Consider the following 14,208-nt stretch of genomic DNA (forward strand, 5'->3'; position numbering starts at 1 on the left):
ATCCCCCTATGCCCACATGCAAGAGTTTCTGTAGTTTCTCAGTTGAGGGCAATCTTACGCACTGACCCCTCCGCCCCAACCAGGGTGACATTTGATAACGTCTGGAAACATTTTGGTTGTCATAACTGAGGGTGTGCTACTGGCATCTAGTGGGTGGAGGCCAAGGATACTGCTAAACATCCTACAATGCACAGGACAGTCCTCTACAACCCAGAATTGTCTTTCCAAAATGTCAACAGCTGAGTCACCCTGATCTAGAGTATAGGCCTAGACATGAAACTTCTGGGTCGTAGGGTCTGCCCAAGTTCAACCTTACTGGTAACACCAGTTATCTTTCAAAACAGTTGTACTAGTTCATCCTCCCAACAGCAGAGGATGAGATTTCTATTGGCTCCACATTCTTGCCAACTCTTAGTATCATTACCTCCATTACTTCTTGCCTGAACTTTGCCCTAGTCTCCTAACCTTCTCCTACCTCCATGTCTTTCCCCACAGATACATGCTTCATATACTTGCTAAGTTAACCTTCCTAAAACCCAACTCTGGCCATGCCAAATTCCTGTAAGAAAATTTTGATGACTCTACTGCATACACAATAAACTTGGCATTTAAGACGCACACAAAAGGGCCCACTAGCTCTGTAGACCTAGTAATACCAACTTATTAGGTGGTATTCAAATAAGCCGTGCCCTTTCTCTGCTCTCTGCAGCATGTGTGTTGTTGAACACTTACCCTTTCTTAAGTCAGTTCTACATTCATTTCTAGGTCCCTTAATTCAGCCAGTTATTAAATCTTTCAAATTTACTGAGGATTTGTCTTTCTCTGTCTCACTTATTTCCCTTAACATAATACCCTGCAAGTCCATCCATGTTGCTGCCGATGGCAAAATTCTTTTTTTATGGCTGATTAGTATTCCTTTGTATATATACATCACATCTTCTTTGTCCATTCATCTGTTGATGGACACAGATTGCCTCCATACACTGGCAATTATAAATGACCATGCTATGAACATTGGGGTGCATGCATCTTTTTGAATTCGTGTTTTTCTTTTTTACAGATATATGCTCAGGAGTGGAATTGCTGGGTCGTATGGTAGATCTATTTTTAGTTTTCCGAGAAATATCCATACTGTTTTCCACAGTGGCTGCACCAATTTACAGTCCCACCAACAGTGTAGGATGGTTCCCTTTTCTCCACGTCCTCTCCAAAATTTGTTACGTGTGTCCTTTTGTGAGGTGATGTCTCACTGTGCTTTTGATTTGCATTTCCCTGATGATTAGTGATGTTGAACATGTGTGCATGTGCCCATTGGCCATCTGCGTTTCCCCAGAGACAGGAGTGGAGACTTCATTATTAAGGCTACAAGAAGCCATCAAGGGGGTCTAATCTGGGATGTAATTTGTGTTTTAGAAATGTCACTCTGAAAGCAATGTGAAGAAAAGTCAGAGAGGAGGAAGAATGCCGTGTTCATTATAGGAGTGATTTATGTGAGAGATGCTGACGTTCTAGACTAAGGTAGGGGTATTGAAAGCACATGAAGAAGTGTGTAGAACTGAAAGGCAACAGTTGATTGGCTATGGGTGATAACTGGATGTGGAGATAACGGAAGGTGTTGTAAGCGTAGAAGAATAAGCGGTGGTAGATGTATTGACAACTTAGTATGCCTGAGTGTGAGCAGGAAAAGAAGGAAAAGAGGAGAAACCCCAGGGAATTCCCTGGTGGTCCAGTGGTTAGGACTCGACAGTGGCCCGTGGCCCGGGTTCGATCCCTGTTCTGGGAACTAAGATCCCAGCAAGCTGCGCGGCACGGCCAGAAAAAAAAAAAAAAAAAAGAAACCCGAAACCAAATCAATGGTGACAGGAGGGAGAGGTAGAAGAGGGAGAGTGCAGATGGGCAAAAACTAGAGAGGCCAAGGAATAGGAGGGCTCAGTGAGATAAAAGAACACGTGTAGAGAGAGTAGAAGAATGAGAGAGCAGCATGGCTAGGCGCTTGCGGTCCAAGACTGGGATATTTTCATTTTAGAAGTGAGAGGTAGAGTAGTTTAGGGTAAAGAATAAAGCAAAGTGTGTCCCCACCCCTCCCCGCCCATATACACTGCAGATGCTTGGACAAAATGATCGGAAATGACCTTTTCATTTTTGACAAGCAAGTATTGTCTCTACGAGGATGCCTGAGTGACCAGAGACAAGGGGTGCAGGATTAAGAGCAGTAGGGCTGGGCTCAGCTGACCCACTGCTGTTGTGATGGTTAGTTATAGAGGGATCCCCCACGTAAGTATGTGGCTTAGTTCTATGTGGCTCCGCCCCGTAAGTGAGAAGAAAGCACTTACTGCAATAGAAGGAAAAAGAGGGGGAAAGGAGAGGGGAAACGAAGGTGTGAAGATGCTCTGCTGGTGAAGAGAAGGAAGGAAATCAAGAGAAACATTTAAAAAACGTGTGATTCTAAAATGGTTAAAAAGAAAAAGTGGGGTGCTTGAGAAGGGGTCGAGGTGGGGTAAAGAGTTCAGTTTTTAGCTGTACAAAACACTCAGCCACCCCAGGAAGTTCCATGCAACTAAAGCTTTGCAATACGCTGGGCACAAGCAGTCCCAGCTCTTCTCACCAAATACTGAAGGAAAGGGGAAGGGGGAGAATGTTTGTTTGAATATTCTAGTTGACCAAGAGTGAACCTGAAATCCATTTTGATTTCAACACTTTTAAATGGCATGCCTCACGAGGTCCAGCGCTGGTGAACATGACTGAGGTTTATCTGTTCATTGCCCATCTGGCTTATGTGCTCTGAAGAAGCCTCTTTCTGACCTTGCTTCATCAAGGTACCAAGATGGGAAGGACGAAGGGTAGTGAATGAGTGGAAGCATTTCCTCTTGCTCTGAGATATTTCTATTCTCTGTGGCAACGTTCAGGGTAGCGGAAAGAAGAGAAGGCCTCTAGCAAAAATGTAAGGCTTTTTTCCCCCACATGCTGGGGCCAGAATGCTGGAGCATTACAGTGGCCTGCTCTCCGGGGGCTCACTGCCTTGAAGATCCGATACACTGACCTTTGCCTTCTTTTCCCCTTCAATGCTGTCAGCCAAGAACCCTCACTTCAACTGTGCATCCCTTAGCTATGGGAGGGGGGCTCCCGGAGCCCAATTTCTGTCCTGATGACGGGCCAGAGCCGGGCCACGAAATGCACAGGTTGAACCTCCTCTATCCCTTCCAGAGGACAGGCGCTCTGGTTCACTGGAGGCCCGAGGGTCTGGGAATGACCACCAGTCAACTATGTCCTGATTCCTCAAAGGTGTCCAGATCTTTCAAACTGCAGATTCAGCCCGGGCGGTCAAATTACTCCTTTCACCACAAAAAGCAAACTCTTGGGCATACGCTGTTTCAGGTGAAAAGCACATTTTGCGTTTTTGCGGAGGGGAGGCGCAGGGCGGGGTGCCCCACGCCGCCGACCCCCCGGCCCAGCTCTCCAGCTGCCAGGGAGCTGGAGCTGGGGCTGACCAAGGAATGACTGCGGACGCCAGAAGGAGCAGAGGGCTGGGCGGCGCACGGGCTGTGGTAGGAGGCGGGACCGCGCATCTCGTTCAATGGGTCCCGGCGCCTGCCGGATTGGCTAAGCTCGCTTGCCGTCGGGGTGGGCGGAGCCAGTTGTGCGCCGGGCTTGGGGCCCGCCCAGCGGCAGCCGGACGTGCTTCAGACCCCGCGCTCTGGGGCAGCGGCTGGGTGCGTGGTCCGGTTGCTGCGTGGAGTGAAGCTGCTGGGCTGCTGCTCTTCTTGCCGCTCCCTTGCTCAGGGCCGCTGGTCGACCCCCACCCTCCCCACTCCCCTTGGCCTCGATGTTCTCACCTTACAGGTGGCTCTTGGCCGAAGCACGAGGTCCGCGCCCCGCTCCTCTTGGTTATCCCGCTCCCCCCCGTCGTCTCTCTTCCTCCCGGTCCGCAGCGGTCTCCAGGGTTCTCCGAAGGTCGGAGCTATGGCGTCCCGACATGCGGCGGGCCGCTGTGCTCCTGCTGCTCATCAGGACCCGGCCCTTGGAGGGCGACGACCCGAAACCCAGCTGGAAATTCCGCTTTGATTTCTAAGCTCTCCTCGTCTGATGTTCCTGACGTCGTTCTGGACTTCTTCGATTGGTAAGCGGGGTCGCCAGGCTGCCATGAGCTGGGAGGGCGGTGGGTGAGTGGGCGACCTCTTAGCAGGAGACGGCTGGAGCCGATGTGGGCCTGCGCTTTTGAACCGCTGCCCACGCGCGCTGCCTGCTGGCCAGTCCCTAGAGGAGTTGGTGGTGGGGATGGGGACGACCAGCTGCGATGGAGCCCCCTTGCTTCAGCCCCTCTGTTGCTGTGGTGCCTAATAGCGCTGAAGTGGCGGGGTTCGGGGAACTACCGCCCCCGGGTCCACCCCTCCATCTCCAGGGACTGAGTTCTCCTCAGCCAGGTATACTGGCCCCTGTGTGTGAGTGCGCGGGGAGGGGGTGATGGTGCGGTGAGGGCTAAAGGCAGTATTGTGTGCTGAGTTGACGGCTGGTAAAACTGGGAGGGCCTCGACCGGCCTAATCCCAGATTCCGCTCCCCACTCTGCTCCGCCAGATAGGGTCCTCTAGCAACAACGCTTCTTATTAAATGCACCAGATGCATTCCTGCTTATTATCCCTGAATAGTGTTTCCTTGTCAGCCAGCAGAACGATTCAAGCAAGCCAATCACATCCTTGCTTAGGAACCAGGGGGTACCTCACCCTCGTGATACTGCAAAGCCCGCTTCCCACAGACCCTTCTGGTTCACGCTGTTCCAGAATGCAACCCCCATGTGTCCTGCATGGCCTGCGATGTCCTCCTCTCCTGGGCTGCCCAAGAGGTGGGTCACTGGGCCTCCGACCCTGTCCCCATAACCACCCAGAAGGTCTGGACCACTCATGATTAGATGGAGATAAAACCCACAGCTGTAAATTTGCACTGCTAGAAATCTAAAATATTCTGAGGGAATTTGTACAGAGAGAAAAGACAAAATAATAATAATAATAATTCCATGCAGCGCAAGTGGCAGCACCCTAGCAGAAGATGTTTTCAGTCCACCCACCTCTGGCTTGGGGGCCCAGCAATCTTCTGCTGTGCCACTCTGTTGCCTATGCCTGTGTTGCAGTGAAAATCCTGATCATCCTAATGATAGGGAAGAGCAACCATGGCACTTTTGTGACACGGTGATGAAATTAAACCCAACTTAAGCCAGAGTCCTTAAAACTTACTAAGCAACCATTGCCACAGGAGAGGCCCCTAACCCTTATGAAACTGATTTGATGCTGTCTGAAGGAAGAAATCTATAAATATGAGCAGATTAGGCAGGACACCCCCCCCACCCGCACACACACACACACACAAACTATATCCAGTGACAGACAAACAAGCAAATGGAATCAGAAAGAAAGAAATCAAAAAACTTGGATACAGAGGGAGGAAAGAATGTAAATTGATACAGCGGTCCAGAATTTAATCCAGTTGGAAATCTAGAATTTGCTAAAAGAATTTATATCCCGGATTTCCCTGGTGGCCCAGTGGTTAAGAATCTGCCTGCCAATACAGGGGACAGAGGTTCGAGCCCTGGTCCGGGAAGATCCCACATGCCGCGGAGCGACTAAGCCCGTGCGCCGCAACTACTAAGCCTGTGCTCTAGAGCACATGAGCCACAACTGATGAGCCCATGTGCCACAACTACTGAAGCCTGCACGCCTAGAGCCCGTGCTCTGCAACAAGAGAAGCCACCGCAACGAGAAGCCCGTGCACCACAATAAAGAGTAGCCCCCACTCGCCGCAACTAGAGGAAGCCCGCGCAGCAACGAACGCGATGCAGCCAAAAGTAAATAAATCAATTTATTTAAAAAAAAAAGAATTTATACCCTGGTGAGGTATTTATACCCTTTGTCCTTGGCAGACAACTGTCTTCTCACTGTGTCCTCACATGGCCTTTTCTTTGTTCAGTGTGGGGAGAGGGCGAGCTCTGTGGCGTCTGTTGCTCTTCTTATAAGGATACCCCCCCTATTGGATTAGAGCTTCAAGCTTATGACCTCGTTTAACCTTGAAGGCCATATCTCCAAATATAGCCACATTCGGGGTTACGGCTTCAACATACGAATTTTGGGGGAACAGAATTCAGTCCATAACATCTTTTTTTTTTTATTTTACTTTTGGCTGTGTTGGGTCTTCGTTGCTGCGCGCGGGCTTTCTCTACTTGCGGCGAATGGGGGCTGTTCTTCGTTGAGGTACACTGGCTTCTCACCGCAGTGGCTTCTCTTGTTATGGAGCACGGGCTCTAGGTGCGTGGGCTTCAGTAGTTGTGCCATGCGGGCTCAGTAGTTGTGGCTCGCGGGCTCTAGATCTCAGGCTCAGTAGTTGTGGCGCACGGGCTTAGTTGCTTCACGGCATGTGAGATCTTCCGGGACCAGGGCTCGAATCCATTTCCACTGCATTGGCAGGCGGGTTCTTAACCACTGCGCCAACACGGAAGTCCCAGTCCGTATCATTATTTATTTATTTTTTTACCAACATGTTTACTGGAGTATAATTGCTTTACACTGGTGTGTTACTTTCTGCTTTATTACAAAGTGAATCAGGTATACATATACATATATCCCCATATCTCTTTCCTCTTACATCTCCCTCCCTCCCACCCTCCCTATCCCACCCCTCTAGGTGGTCACAAAGCACCGAGCTGATCTCCCTGTGCTCTGCGGCTCCTTCCCCCTAGCTTTCGGTTTTACATTTGGTAGTGTATATAAGTCCGTGCCACTCACTCATTTTGTCCCAGCTTACCCTTCCCCCTCCCCATGTCCTCAAGTCCATTCTCTATTAGGTCTGCGTCTTTATTCCCGTCCTGCCCCTAGGTTCTTCATGACCATTTTTGGTTTTTTTAGATTCCATATATATGTGTTAGCGTACGGTATTTGTTTTTCTCTTTCTGACTTACTTCACTCTCTGTGACAGACTCTAGGTCCGTCCACCTCACTACAAATAGCTCAATTTCGTTTCTTTTTATGGCTGAGTAATATTCCGTTGTATATATATGCCACATCTTGTTTATCCATTCATCTGCTGATGGACACTTAGGTTGCTCCTATGTCGTGGCTATTGTAAACAGAGCTGCAATGAACATTGTGGTACATGACTCTTTTTGAATTATGGTTTTCTCAGGGTATATGCCCAGTAGTGGGATTGCTGGGTCGTATGGTAGTTCTATTTTTAGTTTCTTAAGGAACCTCCATACTGTTCTCCACAGTGGCTGTATCAATGTACATTCCCACCAACATTGCAAGAGGGTTCCCTTTTCTCCACACCCTCTCCAGCATTTACTGTTTGTAGATTTTTTGATGATGGCCATTCTGTCAGTCCCTAACATCTTGATCTATATTTTGGGTATCTGTGAGGCAAGTGATTCCCAGAGTTCTTTACCTCAAAGGGGACAACGTTTAGGCAATGGCCCAAGAGTTTATAAAAATGTACAGATGGGCCCATTTGTTAGCCAGGGCATCCAGTACTAAATGACTGTAGTTTGGTCAGTTGTGCTGACCCTTTGGTCCTGTCCTCTATCCTAGGCATGTTGGTTAAGGGATCGAAAGCAGTAATATGGATGATGGTGACAATACCATATGTAGTGTACAATGCCCAATATTGCCCACTCACTTGATTCCAAGAGGCTCCCCAGGTAGCCAAGAGGTCTGGGAGAGGAGTGACTTCTTCTACCACTATCTCATCTGGCAAGGGACTAAGGACAGCTGAGGCCATGCCCTCTTGCAAGAAAGATATGCCAGAAAGCTATCTGGTGTCAAGGAGGCCTCAGTAAACATGCTGAGGTTTTGGGATGCTGGTTCCGTGATCTAAGGCCTACTGGGCACCTGGGTACAGAGGGTCACAGGCTCAGGGTCTGTGAGAACCTCTGTTTTGAGGATGGCCCGGTATGTGGCTGACAGTTGCCACGCTAATGGTTTATAATACAAGGCCAAGAAGGGCAGTTTCTTGCCTCGGTAGCCCATGGGCAACTTACAGCCATCATGTGTGGTCCAGAGATGCCAGGGGGCATGAGCAGAGGTTACTAAAGCCTCAACAATGAAGGAACCTCTGGAGACACTACTGGGAGTGTCCAGTGATTTAGACTTGGACAGATTCTAGAGTTTTTTGTTGGAAGGTGCTTTTAGCATTTTGTTAATATAAATTCTTTTAGTAAATTCTGGATTTCTAATTGGATTAAATTGTAAATTGAAACAGAAACAGACATAAAACAAGTTAATATATTGATTGGTTGATGAAAGTGTTGTAACCAGAGGCTCGCAGGAACCTAACCCTGTATTTCCCCTAGGAGCAGTGGTTTAGTAGTCACTGATTCATTACTTGTGGTGACTTTATAGGACATATAGTGAACACACACACACACTGCAGGGACTGATGTTCCTTGGTCAACGTGTGAGAGTACATTAGGATCACAGTGATGCTCAGGGCCTGTTCCCATTCCCATGCCCTTTGGGAGGAAACAGCCCTGCTGAAGGTCTCAGGTGTGTTGGGTGAGCACGTCAGAGAGCTTTGGAAAGGCCAGCTGTCTGCAGGGCTCTGGCTGGCTACTTGCGTATGCTCAGCCAAGACGTCTCCAGGCTGGAAATCCATGATTAGTGAGAGAAATGCCAGCTCCCAGAATGAACGTCTTTGAGAAGACAGCCTTGAGGCCTAAGAGTGTGAAATGACTTTGTTGGGCGAGGGCCAGAAGGTGCTCTGTCTGTGTCAAGCCATATGCCCAGCCCTAAAAACAGAGGAGTACAAGAGCAAGGTTGACATGGGTATGACAAGAAAATGCCCAGGTGGGGAAATGTGACTTTGTGCTGGAGGGCGTAGACTTGTTAGCTCAGCTCAGGAGGGCAGTGAGGGTGGAAGAGTACTTTTCCTGGGGCAATCAGCTGCCCCTGGAAGGACAGCCACCGACCTGGAGAGCTGTGTCCATTGCTGATTACAAACTGGGGCTCTTTAGGGGGTTGAGGTAATGCATTTTTGAGGGCTGCCCCCTGCCTGCTTCCTCTCCTCTCCACTTCCCAGAATGCCTGCCCCCGCTTCCCCCAGCCCCTCAGCCTGCTTGGTAACATGGACCCAGTCTTTGTGCCCCATCCTCTGGATAAAAGCTGGGGAGGGGGAGGAGGAGTCTTCCTCACTGGGTGCTTCTGGCTGACTCACTGTGGGGAGAGAAGGGGGTGGGGGAGAGAATGTGTACACATATGACTGTACGTGTCTGCATGTGTGCAGGAGAAGGGAAAGCCCTGGAAAGGTGACAGCTGCGGTATTCTCTGCTGTTTGCTCTCTGGGAAGCAATGTGGCCTTCCTGATGACCGGTGACTTCTCTGTTTCAGCAAAATCTATGCAAATGAAAGTGGTTCAGAAGGTCTTGGACAGGATGCTGATGGGATATGGTATCCACCTGAGCCCACATATTGGAGGTAAACCGCTTATAGGCGCTTGAGGGTTGGTTTTTTTTTTTTTTAGTGAAGAATAGTTGATTTACAATGTTGTGCTACTTTCAGGTACACAGCAAAGTGATTCAGTTTTTTATATATATGTATATATCCTTTTTCATATTCTTTTCCATGATGGTTTATCACAGGATATTGAATATCGCTCTGTGTTCTATACAGTAGGACCTTGTTGTTTATCCATTGTATATATAACAGTTTGCATCTGCTAGTCCCCAACTAGTCCCAATCCTTCCCTCCCCTACACCACGCCCCGCCGCCGCCTTGGCACCCCCAAGTCTGTTGTCTCTGTCTGTAAGTCTGTTCCTGTTTTGTAGATAAATTCATGTGTAGACACCTGAGGTTTTTCTGTTAAGTTGAGTAGTGCTGAAACACAGGAAGGCAGCCCACCACGTAAGCTCACCAGTGGCCTTCTCCCAGGCTCTACACCTTTGCCTCTCGAGATCCCACCTTCCTGACTTGCAGAGACCTGCAGTCGGGGTACTCCTGGCCTCCCAACCTCCAGGCCTTTTGCTCCGACCCTGGAATTTCTCCCACTTCTCTGGCTTCACATGCAAGAGGCCTTCTGCTCGCTCCACACTCCCTTGAGAAGGTCCCACAACTGAAGTACACTCCCTGGTGTGAGTGGAGGAGCTCTACCCACAAGTGGGTGTGCAGGCCGGAGGGCGCTGTGGTGCTCAAGGTAGAATTCTCTGCTCCATCTGTCAGGCTCTATGGGGAGGGCACTTGAGCACACCTTCTCTGCACCCCGAGTACTCACCGTATGGAGTGTGTTCAAAACTGAGCACATGGTCTCTGTCCAGTCTACTTCACCTACCTGGGCCCCAGGTGCTTGCCCCTCTGCCCCCCAAGCCTTCAACTCCCACCAGGCTGTATTGGTTCTACCTCCAGAAAACATCCCAACTCTGTTCTTATCTCTCTATTGATCGTGAGCCACCCCCAGATCAGGCCTTGGGCATCTTCCTACGGAATTTCTGCAACAACCTCCCAACCTCTCGTCTCCCTAATATTAGTGTTGGTCCCTCTAATCCATTCAGCACACTGCAATCAGCATGGTCTTTATAAATCAAGCCTGATTATGTCAAGAACTTCTGATGACTTTAGCTGTCCAATAAAATCCAAACCCTTTAGCCTAGCATTCAGATTTCTAGAGCAGAGATGAGAAATGGCAAAGAAACAGAAATACAAACCACCACGAAGGCAATGAGTCAGTTCCTTTGTGTATTCCCTCCTAGCCTTCCCCGTGGAAAGGGCAGCTAGCCTGAGCCACACAGCTTGAAGTGACAGGAAACCTACCCTAAGCCCACAGAACAGGAGTAGTATTCTTTGGCCCAGGGGACACCCAGGAACCCTAAACCAATGACAGAGGAAAGAAAGGGTACATTAATTAGAGGTTCTATGGGAGGTTGAACTAGATAGCAACTCTAAGGGGTTAATGAACACTCATAGTTCATATTTGTGGAAATGAATACAAGTCTTCTGAATATCCGGTGCCTCCACCCTAAAGAGCACTCAGCTGTGAGGATTTGGCACTTGGGGGTAGACCATTGAGGGCATCATGTTTGCCCTGAGAGCTACCTTGAAAACCAAGGCCATTGCCCTGGGCCCTGAGCTTTGGAGGTGGGTCACTTGACTGTTGCTTTCCCTTTGCTGCATTGTTCCCTCCAGCGTGTGAGGGGATAAGGTGTTCCGAGGTGAGTGTGTGTGTACCTAGGGGCTGGGAGGCTGAGGTGGAGAAAGCAGAAAGCAAGCTCCGTCAGTAGCCTTACGTTACAAGGACAGCAGTGGCTCTAGGTGGGGACCTTAGGGAGGAGAGCGAGGGCTAGAGGGCTGGGTATAGGGGAATTCAGGTGTTAGAGCACAGCCCCTGCCCCTTGTGTGATATCGTTTGGGTCAGTTGGGCCAAACACTGGTAGGTGTCAGGGAGTAGCTACCTCATTTCCTCCTTTCCACGTTCTCCTGTACCTCAGCAGAGACTAACAACCACAGTTTAAAAACACCAAGCACATTCTCCCATTGTTTTAAGCAAGATAGCATCTCAGCAGGCATCCAGGGCCAGAAGGAGGGAGCAGGGGCAAGGGCCAAGCTCTGGGGATTGTCAGGTGTGGATAATCTGCATTATCTCTGAGGCACCTCATCACCATCTTTCAGACTCTGATCTATTTACACCTGATGCCTAAGGTGGGAGGGGGTGGGTTACATTAACCTTTTTTTGAATGCAGACCTGGGACATATGAGAAAAAGGGGGTCCCTGGATAGATTTGGCCAAATATTCGATGAAGAGGGAAGTGCAAGAACAACTTTGGACTTTCTTTAGACAGACGGGGGCACCGCAGGCGCTCAGTCTGGGGATGTCGCGCGCGCGTGCGCGTGTGTGTGTGTGTGTGTGTGTGTGCGTGTGTGCACGCATGCGTGTGCGTGTGTGTGTGTATTTGGGGAGCAGGGAGGCCAGGAGGTGGGGTAGCTGCTCTCTGAATGGAGTGGGTGGCAGGGCTGAGGGAAGCGGAGAACAAAGCAGAACGCTTTGGTGCAAGGTGGGTGTCCTAGGAGGTATCTTCCCTACCTGGCCTGCCACTGCAGCACGCTCTGGAGAGGAAGGAAGCTCAGCCCAGGGGGGCAGGAGAAGAGGAAGGTGAGCATCTGCCAGGGGCCCATAGGTACCACGGGGGCAAGGTTAAAGTTGCTGGGGGCGTCACGCTGGGAGAAAAGAGCACCTGGGTAGAGATTTGCAACTTGATTCCGGAAGAGAGTGAGACTCTAGGAATCAAGGAGTGAACGTACCGGATTACATTTTGAATTGCTTTAATCGAAGGAAGAAAGAGGCAGCAGGAGAATGAGAGCTGACACTGGACAGAGTTGAGTAGAGAAGTCAGGACAGAGAGGATGAGGGATGAGGGTAAAGAACAGTGAGGACAGGAAGGAGAACACTGCCTAGAGATAAGTGGTAGTGTCAAGAGCACTGAAAACCCATTCAAACCATTGCCTGCTCCACGGGCAAGTTGAGCCCGAGTCCATCCCCAGGTCTGTGAGGTTATCAGCCGCAAGCAGGATCCAGGCAGTGGCACCTACCCTGTGAGAGTCACCTGCCATCACACCCATTCCTCTTCTCAAGCAGGGCTTCAGGTAGGTTGGGCCAAGTGCCTCAGAGTTTAGGGACCCCTAGATCTCCCTGTGAGGCCTCCCACTCGACTGAGTCGAACCTCTCTTTGTGTGTCAGGTGGAGGAGAGCCTCAGGGTTTAACCCGTTCTTCCTCTTCCCCCACAAGTTCACAAGCAGAAGCCTTGGGAACTTTGTCCTGTTCAGGTTCAAATAGGAGCTTTATTTTCCCTTGAGAAGGAAGGGGCAGTGAGAAGAGGAGGAGGAGGAGCCAGGGAAAGCTAGCAAAGCGGCTTCCAGTCTGGGCAAGAGAACTGGAAGCCACAGTGTTGTGAAAAGCAGCTGCCTGAGGGCTCTGCCCAGCCCAGCACCTGGTATGACATCGGCACTCCCATATTGTGGAGTGAAGGAATAAATGAGACATTTTTTATTCTTCCTTGCTTCGTCTTTCCTGTGAAGCCTGAACCTGTGATAGACACTGGGGAGAGAGAGAAGCTGGAGCAGTGAAGTTCAAAGAGGAAGGGAAGTGGTTACCCGCACAACTTTTCTTGCCTTCCTGAGCTCATCAGGGAGGACAGTGTTAGGTTATGGAGCTGAGGTCATCACTGCAAAGATGGGATTTAGGCACCCTCTCTGGAGGCTTCTTGTCTTAGTTCTGGCCACTATAACAAATATCCCATAGACTGAGTGGCAACAACAGACATTTATTTCTTATCCTTCTGGAGGCTGGGAAGTCCAAAACCAAGGGGCTGGACATTTTGGTTTCTGGTGAGAGCTCTCTTCCTGGCTTGCTGATGACTGCCTTCTGGCTGTGTGCTCACATGGTGGAAAGAGAGAGAGTTCTGGTGTCTCTTCCTCTTCTTGTAAGGGCACTAATCCCATCATGGGGAGCCCACCCTCATGACCTCATCTAAGCCTAATTACCTCCCAGATGATTTTGGAGGGTACGCAAACATGCAGTCCGTAGCACTTTTTTTTTAAAATTTATTTACTTTTATTTATTTTTTGGCTGTGTTGGGTCTTCGTTGCTGCGCGTGGGCTTTCTCTAGTTGCGGCGAACCAGGGCTACTCTTTGTTGAGGTGCACGGGTTTCTCATCGCAGTGGCTTCTCTTGTTGTGGAGCCCGGACTCTAGGTGCATGGGCTTCAGTAGTTGTGGCACACGGGCTCAGTCGTTGTGGCTCGCGGGCTCTAGAGCACAGGCTTAGTAGTTGTGGCGCACGGGCTTCGTTGCTCCGCGGCACGTGGGATCTTCCCGGACCAGGGCTCGAACCCGTGTCCCCTGCATTGGCAGGCGGATTCTTAACCACTGCACCATCAGGGAAGCCCAGTCTGTAACACTTTTAATTTTCCTTTTAGAGATGTTTGGATACTTTAGCTGAGTTCTCACACTGATCAATGCTAGCACATAAGGCGGCCCCTCTGGGCAGGTAAAGTAGAATGAGTTTCCCAGCTTCTGGGCTGCATTTCGGTGCCAGGGCACATGGCTCGATGAGGGGAATGTGGACTGCATTTCAGCTCCCAATTGCTGTTTTAGCTGGGAGCCCTTGGGCAGGGCTCTGTGCTGGCCCTTTAGGGTCCTCCGGATTCCACCAAAAGGGATGGAATTGCCTGAGTGGCACTGAATTTTCT

The 14,208-nt window shown here is 49.9% G+C and overlaps 1 protein-coding gene across 2 annotated transcripts in view; it reads left to right on the plus strand.

The window, feature by feature from the left end:
- The first annotated feature begins 1,612 nt into the window (after positions 1–1,612).
- LOC309653791 (uncharacterized protein) overlaps positions 1,613–14,208 on the plus strand; it is a 36,400-nt gene continuing 23,804 nt past the window's right edge. For both annotated transcript variants that reach the window (XM_082478588.1, XM_082478587.1), the window contains exon 1: positions 1,613–4,117. In XM_082478588.1, coding sequence (XP_082334714.1) covers positions 3,495–4,117 — 623 coding nt within the window. In that variant the 5' untranslated portion in view covers positions 1,613–3,494. The remainder of the gene's footprint in view (positions 4,118–14,208) is intronic.

The sequence above is a fragment of the Balaenoptera physalus genome, assembly GCF_965194825.1.
Source record: "Balaenoptera physalus genome assembly, contig: HAP1_SCAFFOLD_1164, whole genome shotgun sequence".
In the NCBI taxonomy this organism is placed as follows: Eukaryota; Metazoa; Chordata; class Mammalia; order Artiodactyla; family Balaenopteridae; genus Balaenoptera; species Balaenoptera physalus.